General features: G+C 41.2%; 1 protein-coding gene across 1 annotated transcript in view; it reads left to right on the forward strand.

Annotated features, from left to right (window-relative positions):
• Window positions 1-15366, forward strand: part of SMARCA5 (SNF2 related chromatin remodeling ATPase 5) — a 472009-nt gene that overhangs the window by 180325 nt on the left and 276318 nt on the right. The window contains 3 exon segments of the mRNA XM_078676875.1: window positions 12794-13020; window positions 13386-13507; window positions 13982-14134. Of these exon segments, the coding sequence (XP_078533001.1) occupies window positions 12794-13020; window positions 13386-13507; window positions 13982-14134 (502 nt within the window).

The following is a 15366-nucleotide window of genomic DNA, read 5'->3' on the forward strand; positions in this document are numbered from 1 at the left end:
GCATGAATTAATCAAAGAAGGAACCGATAAATAAATAAGAGTGGACGAATAAGTGAATTAACTAAGGGTCTGAAAAATACAACTCTATTGAGTCTTCTGACACCGCACGATCATTTTCAGATTGCTCCATGTCTGAAAGGCCCAAAAAGGATAAATAACTATTGCTCACATCCTTCGGGCCGGTCACTATTTAAACAGTAGTTCTTTCACACTAAATCCTAAATTCCTCGACTCCACACATGTCCTTAGCGCCACGAAGCATTCGGAGATGAGTAACTCAGAGCGGGCACTCACAGATGGTGTGATCCTGTACATGCTGAAAGGCGGTGTCTGCTGGCAGGCATGGATGGAAACTAGGCGCTACACGGTGCTACTTTTGAGAATATAATAATATCATGAGCTTGTTTGTTTACGGCACCGCTTTCAGCGTCGTCCACTTTGGCTGTGTTTGTTAGAATTGCCGATGTTGTGCATAGGCAGGACTCTGCCTACTTAAAGCCCTGAGTGCATCCACGTAATCACGGGGGTGCTGTCTACCACAGAAGAGTTTAAAGTCACTAGTGAGGCTGGTACTGGCCTTGCATATGTGACTTTTGTGAAGCGCAGAAACAGGCTCAGGATTGGATGTAAAAATAAAAGCCTGCAGAATTGGGATATGCACAATTGAAAAGCTTTCGGTTTACATGGCAAGAGATACTGAATGGAATCATGGTGCTTTTTCTGTTATTTGGAGATGGCGTTTATGGGAAATCCTTATTGTTGCGAGCGAAGTGAGAGAAGTTTTAGCACGGAGAGCGGAACACCCTTAATTTCGTACCAAACACAAGCTTAGTTACAGGGAAATCCATAAACTGTCCAACCCTCTTAGTTTTATTCTGCTCTCATTATCAATACTTTAGAGCTAAAATGTAAAAATAACTATCGTAATACAGCAGTACATTACATACATCAAACATTTGCATTTTCAATGTATAATGTTAAGCTGTATTAAGACTTCTTGTAGTTGTCTAACAAAATTAAAAACAAGCATGCAATAGGTCTCAACAAATATGATTAGAATCATTGTTAAACATGCTAAAATTGATGTTGATGAACTGCATGAGAAAATAGCTGAAGTAGAATCTCTCATATTATCTCATGGTAAAGAAGATGAGGCAAAAAAACATAGGAAAGACATGGAAGCCTCATTGGATAAACATGAGACAGAAGTAGAAGAACGAAAGGAACGAAAATATAGAAGAGATGAGCAGGACAACTCATGCGGAAAAATATTAACCTTTGCTAAAAGATTTGAAAACCTCAAACAGCAAATGAAGATGCAACCGCAACCGGAAACTCCCAATACATCATTGAGCGAATCTGACAGATTGGAGTGGTGGTGAAGAACAAGGAAATCCAGGAATTAGAACCCCTTTTTAGAAGAGGTCAAGTTGGTATACTTAGACCAACAACGATCAAGAGGAAGAGGACGAGGGAGAGGAAGAGGCCGGGGACAACAGAGAACAAAAGCAAAGGGAAAAGGTCAACCAAATCCGACACAAAGCCAAGGAAAACCAGAAGAGGCTCCGGAAAAAACAAGGGGGTATCATTTAAGAAATCGAGTAACCAACTGATTTTGGAAAATAAAGAACCTGACCCTTACTTGATTTATTAACCTATCAAAACATGTACTAACAAGGGCAGAGGAAAATTTACTGAATAAAGGCTTAACTTTCTGCCCGGAAACTCACTTTGATCCAGTGGAAACAAAAATTGATCTGTATAAATATACGCGTAAACTGAAATTGGCAAAATAAAAAAAGAGAAACACAAACTGATACTGAAGATCAGAATATTGATATTTCTGATGGAACTGATATGCGGATCACGATTGGGGAAATTCCAGCGATGCGCATTGCATTTGAGCTTGCTAATGAGGTGGAGGATTCCACGATGACAGATAGCCAAATGCTACAAACCATGGGACAGAGTATAGATAAACATCAAAAAACTAAATTTAAAAACAATCGAGATTCTGCCCTGCATTACATCCAGGCAATAAAATAGATATATTCTTTGATCTAGTAAATGAAGATCTTGAAAAAATGAAAAAAAATGTACAAAACGGAAAAAAAGAAAATATGTCAATTTCAGAACGCAAAGCCCTCAAGGCACTGATGGAAAATGACTTGTTAGAAATCAAACCCGCGGACAAAGGCGGTAACAGTCATTATGGAGAAAACTGATTATATGCAGGAAGCAATGCGCCAACTAAGTGACACAAAAAATTATGAGAAACTGAAGAAAAATCCAATCAATGAATTAATTGTTGAATTGAATATCAAGTTGGCCAAATGGCATAATCAAGGACTACTTACAGATCAAGAAGTACAATTTCTAACTAATGAAGATCCTATTATGCCAACAATGTACTTCCTGCCGAAAGTGCATAAGACACTAAAGAAACCTCCTGGGAGACCCATCATTGCCAGTTGTGGCTCAATATATGAGAACCTTTCAATCTATGTGGATTCCTTTCTGGCACCGATAGTCCCTACTTTAATGTCATATATCAAGGACACGGGAGACTTTTTACGCAATTTGATAAACATTGCCTGGGTGGAAGGATACCAACTAGCTACCATTGATGTAGTATCTTTATATACTTCCATAACTCATAACATGGGTCTCACAGCTATGGAATCTTTCTTCAAACAGAAACCTCTTGAAGAGTTACAGCATTGGTATATGATAAAGGAAATGACAGAACTTTGTCTAAACAATAACATCTTTCTCTTCAATAAAACATACTATGCTCAACGATGCGGAACAGCCATGGGAGTTGCATTTTCCCCAAGCTACGCCATCCTAGCAATGGGTTGGTGGGAGAGAACAACAGCTTGGGGAGAAGAGTATGACCATTATACATCCAAGGTTGTACTCTGGCTCCGATTTATCGATGACCTTTTCCTGATCTGGAATGGTACAACCGTGGAATTTAACAGGTATCTGGATGAACTAAACAACAATGAATTAGGATTAAGATTCACATCCGCAATTAGTGATAAGGAAATAGTTTTTCTAGATACCAGGGTCTATGTGGCAAATGGACAAATTGAAACAACAGTCCACCGCAAATCCACGGGGACACGCCGGGAGGCGTCACCAGGCGCTTTATAAACTCCTTTAAACTAAACTAAACGGCGACGAACAGTATATTGCATGGAGAAAGTTTTCATCCTACAAATCTGAAAAAAAGTATCCCTTATGGGGAATTCATTAGGATGAAAAGAAATTGTTCTAATATGAAAGAAATGAACTGTAAATGCAAAGAAACTGCCAAGAGATTCCTCAAAAGAGGGTACAGCTACAATGATGTAAAAAAAGAACTAAAAGCTAGAGCTTTGAATAGAACAGAAACATTGATCAACAAAGCAAAATTGGATACGACAACAAAAAAACAACCTGAACCCATTAGGATGATGATAACCTACAGCAAAGAAAGTCAAAATGTGAGAAAAATATTGAATAAATATTGGAATGTCCTAAAGAAGGACCCGGACATTGGTGGACAACTTGGAGATCATCCGCAAATGACCTATAGGAGACCACAATCACTACAAGACAAACTGGTGAAGCCATTTTCAATTGAAAAAGAAAAAGGACTGGTTAACATCGAAACAAAATGGCTTTAATAAATGTTATCAATGCAAGGCATGTACTATAGGCCAGTCTTTGAAATCTTTGAAAGATCCACATGGCAAGATCTTCAATGTGGTGGATACTATCACATGCAAAACAACTTATGTGGTATATATGCTAACATGTGCATGTAGTAAAAATTATATTGGAATGACTACTTGTCCATTGCACAAAAGGATCCTGGAACATATTAGGGCAATTCAGAATGGCGACATGTCCTACGCTATAGCTAAACATATGTCCAAACATACTGGAAAAATATGGAAAGATGTTCTCTACAGTGGACTTGCTACCATCCCTCAACATGAAAGAGGAGGGAATAGGAAACTACTCAGACGATTGGAGTTGCGCCTGATCATCAGATTTCAAACAAAAATGCCGAGGGGATTAAATATGGACGAAGAGATGCACGTCCACCTGTGAACTGTATATGATTAAATATTGTAATTAGACTGCTTAAACAACCATTGAAACCAGCATTGATAAGACCATGAATTGGAAAGGCACTTAGCCATTACTAAGAAGTATTAACCAATTTGTACAAATTTGAAACCCTGGGCACTTAGCCTATACTGAAGACTACATTACAAATGAATAAGTGAAAGCATTTTAACTGATAGATGTGTTATTCTTTGTTTAAGTCGTCTTTCAACCCATACAATGGTTAAAATAGGAAATTCCTATAGTGATAAGCGACTAAAATAATGGGGATACAAACTGTACAATTGAGAATTATGAACAATTCTAATGTTGACAGCAATGACTATATATTATGTACTGTTTATTCTGCGAAACAAAAGTTTTATTTTTCCAATTGTAACTTTAAAACTACCTCGCCCATAATGCATCATTATATGCAATTGGATAGGAAGGTGTGTGTGTGTGTATATATGTGTATATATATATATTAAACAACCTTTTATTATCCTAGCTAGTCCCATTCTTCACATACAGTATTAGGATTTTAATTTGGGCTCTGATTTTTTTTTTTACATGGGACAGAAAGGCCTGCTGGAGTGAAACTGAGTGCTAGCCATTGTAAGGACGTGATTACATAACAATTCTACATGTCCTCCACTTAAATGCCGTGCACCCTACCTTGTCTGCCACCTGACCTACATAAGGATGACAACATTTAAAAGGAAGATTTTTACCTGTCAAAAAGGTTTCATTTTAGCAGGTTGTAGTGCATGTTTTGCACTATTAGTGAGGCTACAGTGGTAGGCCTGAAGCTATATTTGCACCGCTACTATAATGGATTCCACAATGGGTGCTACAGCCAACTAGTTGCATTTAATTCCAGGCCCTCTGTACTTATCTTACCAAATGCTAAGAACCAGAAGGCAATTTAAATGTACAAATTAGGAGTATGTCAATCCAACCTTGTTTAAAGGGGGAGCACATGCACTTTATTACTGGTTAGCTGGGATAAAGACTACAGCATTTATCAAGCTAGCAAAAGAGTAGAGTCCAGCAGAAAGGCAAAAACTCCAGTGTGACCATGCCGAAAAGGTGAATTGCCTACGCACCCCCCTCAAATACATTGCTATTCTTTGTTCTAGAAGTGTTTCGAATCTACTTAGTAAAGCTATATTACATATCTTGTAGAATACATATACTACAGTTAACTCCTGCTAAATGGCCTGGTTTTACAAAGCTAAATGTTAAGGCATATTGATGATATGCTCACATGCTCTTGTTCTCGTTTTGTTAGCAGTCAAGGTACTAGATATGCCTGTAAACTGAACTTCGGTTGACCTCACCTCCTTTCACAGTATATGTATTAGCTAACAAATACTGTTAATCTACTTTTACTCATACTCTCTACTCCAGTCAGAATTCTTTCTAGGCGAAAAAATCGGCCATAGATCCTGGAGACCCTGCCTGCCCAATCCCTTTTCCCTACTTTTATTCTTAACTTGATTGAAAGCAGAAGCACACATGAAAGCAACTGTTCCCCCACCTTTTCAACATCTATATTCGCCCCCTGATTAGTGCCCTCAAAAATGAAGAAATCAATTTTTTTTTACTATGAGGATGACATGCAACTGCTATTCCAGTTTAACCCCTTCGACGCTCATGACGAGCTCAGCTCGTCATGGAGTTTCCATTGATTTCAATGGAAATTAAATGGGAGAATATCAGGTACCTTAGCATCCAAGTGGTTTTAATGACAGCCCGATGTCTCGACAGCTATTTCAGGACACTATATGCTGTTCATCAGAGATTGGATGAACATCAATCATCTGAAGGTGAATCCCTATAAAATGGAGATAATTGTTACAAAAAGTAAGATAAATTATCGGTCCCCATCGTTCTGGCCTAGCGAGATGGGCTCTCCTGCTCCCAAAAAGGCGGTAAAAAGCTTGGGTGTTATAATCGATGAGGAACTCTCCTTCAAACAGCAGGTAGGAGCCGTGACTTCAGCAGCTTCTACCAGCTACGACCTATAAAAATGAAACCATTCCTTTCTAGGGAGGCCCTTATCCAAGTAATCATAGGTCTAGTTATGTCTAGAATAGATTACGCCAATCCGATTTACCTGGGTCTTCCCAAAATCCTCCTGTGCAGGCTCCAGCTAATTAAAAGGCATCTGTTTCCTGTTCCTAGGTGCACTTCATGCTTCCTGGAGAGGGGGGGGGGGGACAACTGTTGCAGGTAAATAAGAAAGGCTAACGAAGATTTGGGCACTAAAGTGGTGACTTTCTAAAGTCCTGTAACATTACCATATATCTGATCTCAGCAGTAAGTCTTGTTTAATGTAACAAATTAATATGAGATTGTGGAATAATATCTTCGGTGCTTCCAGATGGAAGTTGTCACTTAGCAAGGTGGCTAGTGAAACTCCATGTTAGCCAATGGGACCACAGGCCTTAATAAAGTACAAATTGCAATTTCGTGTGTTCACTGTCTGGGCATGTTACGTATAAAAGGAAAATGCCCTTTTTAATCTGCACCCTTACTGGTGGGCTACTGAGGCCTTCCCTAGGTATGACTTACTAATATTAGGATGGTTTCAACATGGCAAAAGGGTTTATTTTACAGGGAGGAGCTGGCAGTTTTAAGCTGCCTGAACAGACTGCGGTGGCAGTGGTAGGTGCATGTTTTCACCTTTGTCACTATATTGGTGGCACAATTAAGTGCTGCTGTCTACTAGAGACATTTAACTTACTAGCCCTGGGTACTTCTCGTATTATATGGGTTGGACTTAGAAGTATGTGAAATGAGCCAATCCGTTTTTAACCAATTGTACACATACTTTGGGGGTCACAGCACATGCACTGGGGCCTGAAGAGCAGGGCCCAGTGCGCTACAGAGTTGGAGAAACTAGCCGCGTTGTTAGTCCTAACATTCTTGGTGCATTCTTCCCCCCACTAACCTTTTGCCTTCACTCCTTCTGTTTTCTGAATTAGGTTTTGTTTGCATTGGGACTCTGTGCACTTTACCACAGCTAACCAGTGCTAAAGTACTTGTTCTATCTCTAAAACAGGTCTACACTGGAAAGTGGGTTTCTGTTGCAGTAACCCTCCCCACTTTTTGCCAGACTACGGATGCACCTTGGCTCGATGTGCCCTGGGTCCCTTCCCAGGGCCTGTGTTCTTTCCCCAAAAAGCATTCCCCAGAAGGTTTGCTTGTTCACGCCACTAGAGCAAAGGCTGCTACCACTGCGCTAGTGCACGGTGGGCCAGTTTTGCCAGGCTGTGTGGATGTCACCACAGGCGTTCACCAAGCATTACTGCCTGGATAGTAAATTCATGCGGGATGGGCATTTTGCCTGATCGGTCCTTAAGGGTTTCCTTGTGAGAGTCCTTTTACAGACCCACCACCTGGGAGATACACCTTTGGTATCCATTTAAAAGGCAAGTAATTTGCGGCTAGAAGTCTCTTATCAGAAGAACAAGTTACTTACTGTTGGTAATGTATTTTCTGGTAGACTTTAAAAGCAGATTACTCCCCTGCCCTTCCTCTCCTCTCCATTATGTTTTAATGATCTCATTCAATCCTGTATTAATATTCCATCTCAACATTCTGCACACTTTTTCTTAATGATTTCTATCTGCTCCATGTCTGTTGCCACAGATTGGAGTTGAGAAAGCAACTGATGCCAGCGAGAGCAGGTGGCATATACATACTGGTCCCGGCGTCCCATTCGCATGGGACAGAGCAGCATGAGGTAGAATGACGCCGCCTGATCCCATTTGTCTGCCCAAGAGAATTGCTATGCAAGAGTTTACAGATCAAATTTGATGCCTGGGAGTATTCAAAAGGTGAGTAATCTGCAGTCTTTTTTAGGAAAGATGTTACGAAAGATAAGTAACTTGTTCGTTTGCACCAGACATTTGTGTTAATGATCGTGGGACCAGTGTCCTAATAGTTCCACTGTTTTCTTGGTTTCAGAGATCCAGCTTCAACTTTCTTCGATTGCATTTTGCATTACCTACTTATATATGCTCTCACTGATTTGTAGTAAAGTGCATCTTTCGGCAGCTATTGGCTGCTTATTTAGATCAGTTTAATATCTTTATTTTCTCACTCCTTGTAAAATATGGTTCCGATGGACACTGCTAACCAGTTTCCTCATCTTAAAATATTCTCCAGTCAGACTAAATCCTGACAATTTTGTAGCAGTGCTCCCACATGCCATTAAGTGACTAAGTGTATCTTCAAATAAGCATCACCTCTGGGTGTTGACATTTCCGTTCTACGCCTTCCTAAAATGACTACATAGTGTGCTAGGGAATAATATCCTACTAAAAATGATGACTGCTGGAAGTATATGCTGGTCGTACACTTGCACGAGGTGTGCCTTTGTTGCCTGGACTTTGGGTACAAATGCACAGTTGTGTGATAAATGTGCCCTATTTCACCGATAGACCACTCGAGACCTAGAGGTGAAGTTTGTTACCGAACGCAAGAAGTTGTGGTTTTCTTCCAGGTCCTGCTGAAAGTCACTGGGCTCTTCCTGGGGTGGTTCTGTGCTGTTCTACTTCCTGCGGGAAATCTTAGGGTAAGACCAAATCAAAGAGTAAGAGTGAAGAGTGACTGAGACTCTTAACTGTGCCAGGTGGCACATTTAATCCCTACAGTGGAACTTAACATTCTTGTGGGCCCAGCATCACTGCTGCCTTTACAACAATATCCAGGTCTCAGAGGAGCCAACCTATAGTTTGCAGTAGTTCCTGACCATATCTGTTCTGTGGCTTGTCTTTCTCTCTTCCCCCAAACAGGACTGGCAGTGGTGACAGATGCATTGGTACTAGGTTGGGGAGGGCAGTTTACCTGGATGTGGTGCATATCGGAGGCCTGTTTTCAGTGGCGGGCAGCTCCACATCCGCATGTAGGAGCTACAGGCCATTAATCTGGCCCTGAAGGCTTTCCTGTAATCCAAGGGAAAGCTGGTGCAGGTTCTCACCGACCACACATGATACTGTAACAGGCAGAGTGGGGTATGTTGCTCGGTCCTGTGCAGTAGTCTTTGTGACTTTGGAAGATTTTGGAGCACCAGGACATTCTCTTGATCACCAACCACCTAGCAGAGCAGACAAACTGTTCGGTAGACCACGAGTGGTGCTTACAACCCTAGGTGGTGCAAGGTGTATTCGAACATTGATAGTCCTAGCTAGATCTTTTTGCAACTGTTTAGAATCTACATTTTGTTCACATTTGAGCTTACATGAGAATACTCCTAAGATGGATTCCTGCTGGGATGCAACAGAGGACTTCGATATGCCTTCCTGGCATTACGTCTCCTGGCCAACTGATCAGGCTACTACTTTGACATGACTTCCTCTCTGAGCTGCAGGACAGGGTCCTGCATCTGTAGCTCCACACCTTAACCTCCATGCATGGAGTTTGAGTGATGTCAATGGACTGCTTTCAATTTGCTGCCTGAAGAAATGAATGTCCTTCCAGGCACCAGATCCCTCTCCCTGAAATCAATCTATGCTGGACGCTGACAAGTTTGTAACCTGGTGTGACGCCCAGGACACTGACCCCTTATAGGTGAAGCTGTAGGACATATATTGTATCTGTATCTATTGCAGTCAAAAGTCTATTGCTATTTGTAAATGTTCAATTGTAATGTCTCATTCTGAGAAAGTATTTGATACCTACTTGTGGTTCTAAAATAAACAACTATATATTATATACAAAACAATTGGCCTGGAGTTCAGTTCTTGAGTGTGTATTAGACCATTTGCTGACAGTGTGTACAACAAATGCTTTACACTGTCCTCTGATCCTGCCTTACTGCTCGACCAAGCTACCACTTTAGAGAGTAAGGTAATATCTAACTTTAACCTCTGCCATACCTCTGGGTCTGTGGCTGTGCACACTGTACCTTACTTTGGTCCAGTATATACAGAGCTACTTTCTTACACTAGTTCATCCTTGCCACTCCCCTTTTCCTTTTATGGTGTCTATTCGAAGTTTATGTGAACGTTGCATTAGTTTTCTGTATTTCTTAATAGTTTTAATTTGTTACTGCCTTCTTTCTTTGTACCTCATGATTACATTCTAGAAGTTCTGTCCAATACTATGCTTTCTTTGGTTGCGTTTGTCAAGCCCTGTATTAGACGGAGCCTGCAGAATGCAGTTTGGTGCAATGCAAGAGTCCAAATGGGAGCAAGCCTTGTATGTTGTGGACTTTTTGCCATACCTAAATGTTGTAGTTTTGCATTGATGTAACTCTTGCCCCTCATCTCTGCACCTTTTGGGGCGAATATCTTGTTTACTGGGTCTATACTTATTTTTTCCAACACGGTTTATTGGATTATAACAGTTTAGTAAAAAGTACAGTAGCAGTGCACATCAGGTTCCATATCACTACCTCCAGGACCGTTCTATTGATGTATATTCTATATAACAGTATGAAGTCCTATTAGAAATTCCATCTCATGTCTCATACCATGTAATATTTCTGGATACAGCCCCTTGACTTTTGGTCCATACCTTGAGCCCATTCCTTCGAGGGTGCCCTCTCAGCTCTCTAGTGTCTAGCAATGACCTGTTTGGCTACCGACAATTCAAGTGTTTTACAAGTCTGGTGGTCCAACGACTTCCCCAATTCATCCATGAGTCGGAGTGGCACCATTTTGGGCTGAGGGTAATTAATCTGCCTGCCCAATACTCTAAATAGTATTTTGCATATCTGGGACCAGTAGTGTTGTATCAGTGGGCTCACTCTGATCATGTGGAAAAATAAACCTCTTTCTCCTCCACACTGCGAGCATTATTTTTATTTAAAGAGTTTTATATAGCGCTGGCTAGAACTGGAGGTATCAGAGCGCTTTACATGAGGTTCAAAAGAATTACAAGATTACTTCCGTTTCAAAATACAACAGTTGCTAGAAAAACAATTACAAGATCATAGAGCACGCGATAAGTGGAGTATAGAGGAGAAGGGGGTAAGGGGAGATACAGCAGAAAGACGAAGGAAGGTCTGCCCAAAGTCCGGCTGGGTAGGTGAAGGTCGAGGGGGAGTCCCAAAACCCATCTCCTCTATAGCCATCAGGTAGCTCCATTGGGCTTTGGCCAAATAGCTAGGTCTCAAGGGAAACATAAAACAAGCATGGAGAAGGAGGAGGAGAGACCTAGAGGGAGGATGGGGGAAGAGATGACAGAAGAGATGAAAGGAAGTCTGGCTGAAGACCGACTGGGTAGGTGACGTCCAAGGATGGAATCCCCGACCTTTCTCCCCTACAGCTAAACCAGGTAGCTCCATCGGGCATCAGGCAAAATAGATAGATCTCACATGCCAAGGGAAAATTCACGGGTAAGCAGGGTGGGGACTAGGGCCAGGACAAGGTGAGGGCAGAGGTCAGTAGCAGGTAAGTGGAGAGGAGTAGAGCGGGGAGGAAAGAAAGAATTGCAGATGTTCGCATAAGTGTAGGGGCAGTCCTGGACGGGAAGAGTAAGTCAAAGTTCAGTTGGGGGGGGGGGGGGGGAAGAAGTCATCATTTTCGGCCATGATGAGGTCGCTCTGGTCACCTCAGTGTCTTACTCTTGCCAATTTGTCGTCGCGGGGGGAGGCGGGTGCTGTTGAGTGTGCTGTGGCACAGTTTGCGGGCCGTGCAGACTTTGGAGTTGAGCTGTACTACACCCTGTGAAAATATTTGAGCTGGATGAAATGCAGGTGCATGTACACCACGAGGACCCTGGGGGCCATCCTCAACTTGTTCCAGTTCTCATCTAGGACCCTTACGTCTGTAGAGACTTATTTAACTACTTTTTTTAGCTTCAGTATGAAAGTTCTGTACACTGAAGATGCAGCAGAGGCCAGACATCGAGTTTCATGTCCTTTACTGTTGTCTAGTGCAAGGTCACAAACATAATAAATGGGTTATCCAACTGTAATGCAATAGAGTTGGTAGCTCTTGAACCAATCACATTTGACTTACGGTGGATACACCCTAGTAACCACAGGCTGCACCCAGGAACCCATGGAAAATAAGGGCCTCTCTTGGAAGTGAAGGTGACCTCTTTCCTAGGTCTCCCAAGTATTATGTCTTTAGCTATCTATATAAACTTTTGCACTCCATATTCCAGCAAATCCAGAAAGGATGCCTTTTCGATTAACTCAGAAATCCTTTGACTGACTTTCACTGCTTAGAAAGAAAAATTGTTCCCTAACCCTGGAAATAGGGACCTCTATAGCTAGTAGAATAGTCTCCTAATTTCAGCAGGCTTGGAAATAATTTTGTCCAGGTTACTGGATGTTGTGTTGCAGCATTTCAGTTTCCCCACGCCCCTTCCTCTCCTAACTGCTGATGTCATAACTCTTTCCACTAGAATTTTTGAATTTCTTTTCTTGAACTCTTACATTGTGATTGACCTACTCTGTTCAATATACATTTGGATTTCTGTTACATTCCGGTTTTTGTCCAGAATTAAGTTACTAAAATGCCATAATTCCTAGTTGCTGATTGAAGATTGTTTGAACTACAGACAAAGCAACTCTTACATGGTTAATTTCTGTTCTTAGCCGCAATGGGAAGGCAATTAAACACATTATTAAGCAGATTATCTCCCATATGAAATTAATTTGTTGTAGTCTGTTTTATACATAAATGTCAATTTGAAAAGTGACTCTTAAATGGTTACTATGCCACAGGTACACAAAGATTTTGATGAAGGATATAGACATCTTGAATTCTTCAGGCAAGACTGATAAAATGAGACTGTTGAATATTTTGATGCAACTTCGAAAGTGCTGCAACCATCCTTACCTCTTCGATGGTGCTGAGCCTGGCCCTCCATACACAACAGACATGCACTTGGTTACGAACGGAGGCAAAATGGTGGTGCTAGATAAACTGCTACCAAAAGTCAAAGAGCAAAGTAAGTTGAAATACCTGTACAAAATCACTTTACTGAAAGACACCACTGCTTCTTGTCTGTACTGTAGAAAACTGTGTATGTTATATGAATGGATGAAGGGGAGAGTATGCGAGGCAGTGTGGGGCATGGGATGGTGGTGTGTGGAAGAGAAATTGGCGTGTTTTAGGATACAGGTTAAGGACTTCAATATGGGGTTGTTTGCAAAACCTCAAATATCGTGTGACACTAGTAGATTGTATTGTGCACTCACTTTTATTTGGTTTTCTCATTTGCCTTTTTCATTTTTAAAGATCATTTTAATTCTATTGTGTATTTGCTTTTTGTGTCCGAGTCCTTTGTTACAGGTGTTTCACTTTTTCTTTAAGACTCTCGTGTCCTGATATTTAGCCAGATGACTAGGGTGCTGGACATCCTGGAAGATTACTGCATGTGGCGAAACTATGAATATTGCCGGCTTGATGGACAAACTCCTCATGATGAACGACAAGTGAGTGTAGCTGGTGTGCCACGGTTTGCTGCAAGATTGCATTCTGAGAATTTTAATGCATGAACCAAGGAGCTTGTTGATGTGTGGCATATGTATTTGGATTTTTCTGGTTTCTCTATTCTGCTGGTGAACAGTTAAGAATAAGTCTTTCCTTTTGCTGTCTATGTTGGGAAGAACGTTTAGTATCTGCAGACTGCAGTATCTCGTCAGGTTACATTTTGAGTACTGTCCAAGCTTTGAGTGGAAACGTGTATCCTTAAACCCACCCCAGCAACCCCCCGCCCCCCCAATCAAGACCTGTTCCAGTATTTGCCGTAACATAATATTTTGTCTCTTATTGGGGGAGGTTTTGTCTGTCACTTACCTCTGTTCTACTGTATCAACTAATTGAAAATGTCATGTAAAGAGGTGCTAGTCTACGTTTTGAAGAATTTGCAAATGCTTGGAATACTGATATGGTTCTTTTTCTTACAGGAATCGATCAATGCCTACAATTCACCAAACAGCTCGAAGTTTATCTTTATGCTGAGCACTCGAGCAGGAGGACTTGGAATTAATCTGGCTACTGCTGATGTTGTTATTATGTATGATTCAGATTGGAATCCTCAGGTCGATCTTCAGGCAATGGTGAGTACCCACATGCAGTGCTTGCCTGGTCAGTAAGCTAAAAGCCTTTTCAGAGCTTGGCTTTTGCTCATGGTATAAACTCTCTGATCCAAACACACAACCAGGGTGATTTCATAGGCTTTTTAAGAATGTCTAGGCCACATGCAGTGAATGAGTTGGAAATGCACCCAAACCTCTGTGTATAGCAGAGGAATAAAAGCAGTTTAATAATCCATAACTGTAGGGTTTCTGTGGCAACACTAGTAACTTTAGTTTCCATTTCCCCTGTGCCCTTTCATGAAATGATGAGGCATTAATGCCTCACTTTGCTGTACCTGTACGCCTAGAATACCATAATTGGCTCTAGGGTTTCATTTAAAGCAATGACTATTGTAGATTGGAACAATATACCAAAAACAGGTTTTCTGCCTTTCAAACTTAATGTATTCTGGCCACTTTTTTCAATGGGCTCTTAAAATCTGTCTCCTCGTGATACACAAGGACAGATCAGTCACTGTTTGAGCCCAATCTTTCTATAGCAGTTGCATAACTACAATTTAGTACCCTATGAATTCTGAGTTTATCTGAAAATCTGTATAATAAACTTTCTCCTTGTTCCTAAGTACTCCATAACAGTTTTTCTTTTTAGACTGGTCTTGTCATGTTATAAACTGTACCTATAAATTCTGCTATTGTGTGCTTGTATTTGTATATGGAATTTATAGAGCGCTAACTGTCGCTCCGAAAGGAGCATCCTGGCGCTGATATAGTGTACAATAAAATATTAAAACCTAGATAGCAGCCATTACAACACTGTCCGACAAGCTGTAGATCCAAGTTTTTAATTGTTTCCTAAAGGAATTCTCCTGAACCAGAAGTCTAAGGTCTTTAGGCATGGTATTCCAAGCCTTAGAGGCCAGTACGGTAAGGGTCTTACCTCCCTTGGTTTTATAATTAAATCTAGGGATGTTAATTAGGTTGCCGCCTGCAGACCTCAGGCATCTTGCAGGGTTGTAGCGAGCAAAGCGTCTCGCAAGGTACTTTGGACCTGTCTTATTTCGAGCTCTGAAAGAAGTCAACAAGATCTTAAATAAGATTCTCTTATGTAGCGGCAGCCAATGTAAGATCTGAAGAGCAGTGGTAGCCGAGGATCTTCTGGGTAATTTAAGTACTAATCTCGCTGCTGCGTATTGGACACTCGGAAGTTTTTTTAACGTGGATTTTTTTAACCCCAGCCATCAAGCCATTGCAGT

This window comes from Lissotriton helveticus, chromosome 2_1, assembly GCF_964261635.1.
Source record: "Lissotriton helveticus chromosome 2_1, aLisHel1.1, whole genome shotgun sequence".
NCBI lineage: Eukaryota > Metazoa > Chordata > Amphibia > Caudata > Salamandridae > Lissotriton > Lissotriton helveticus.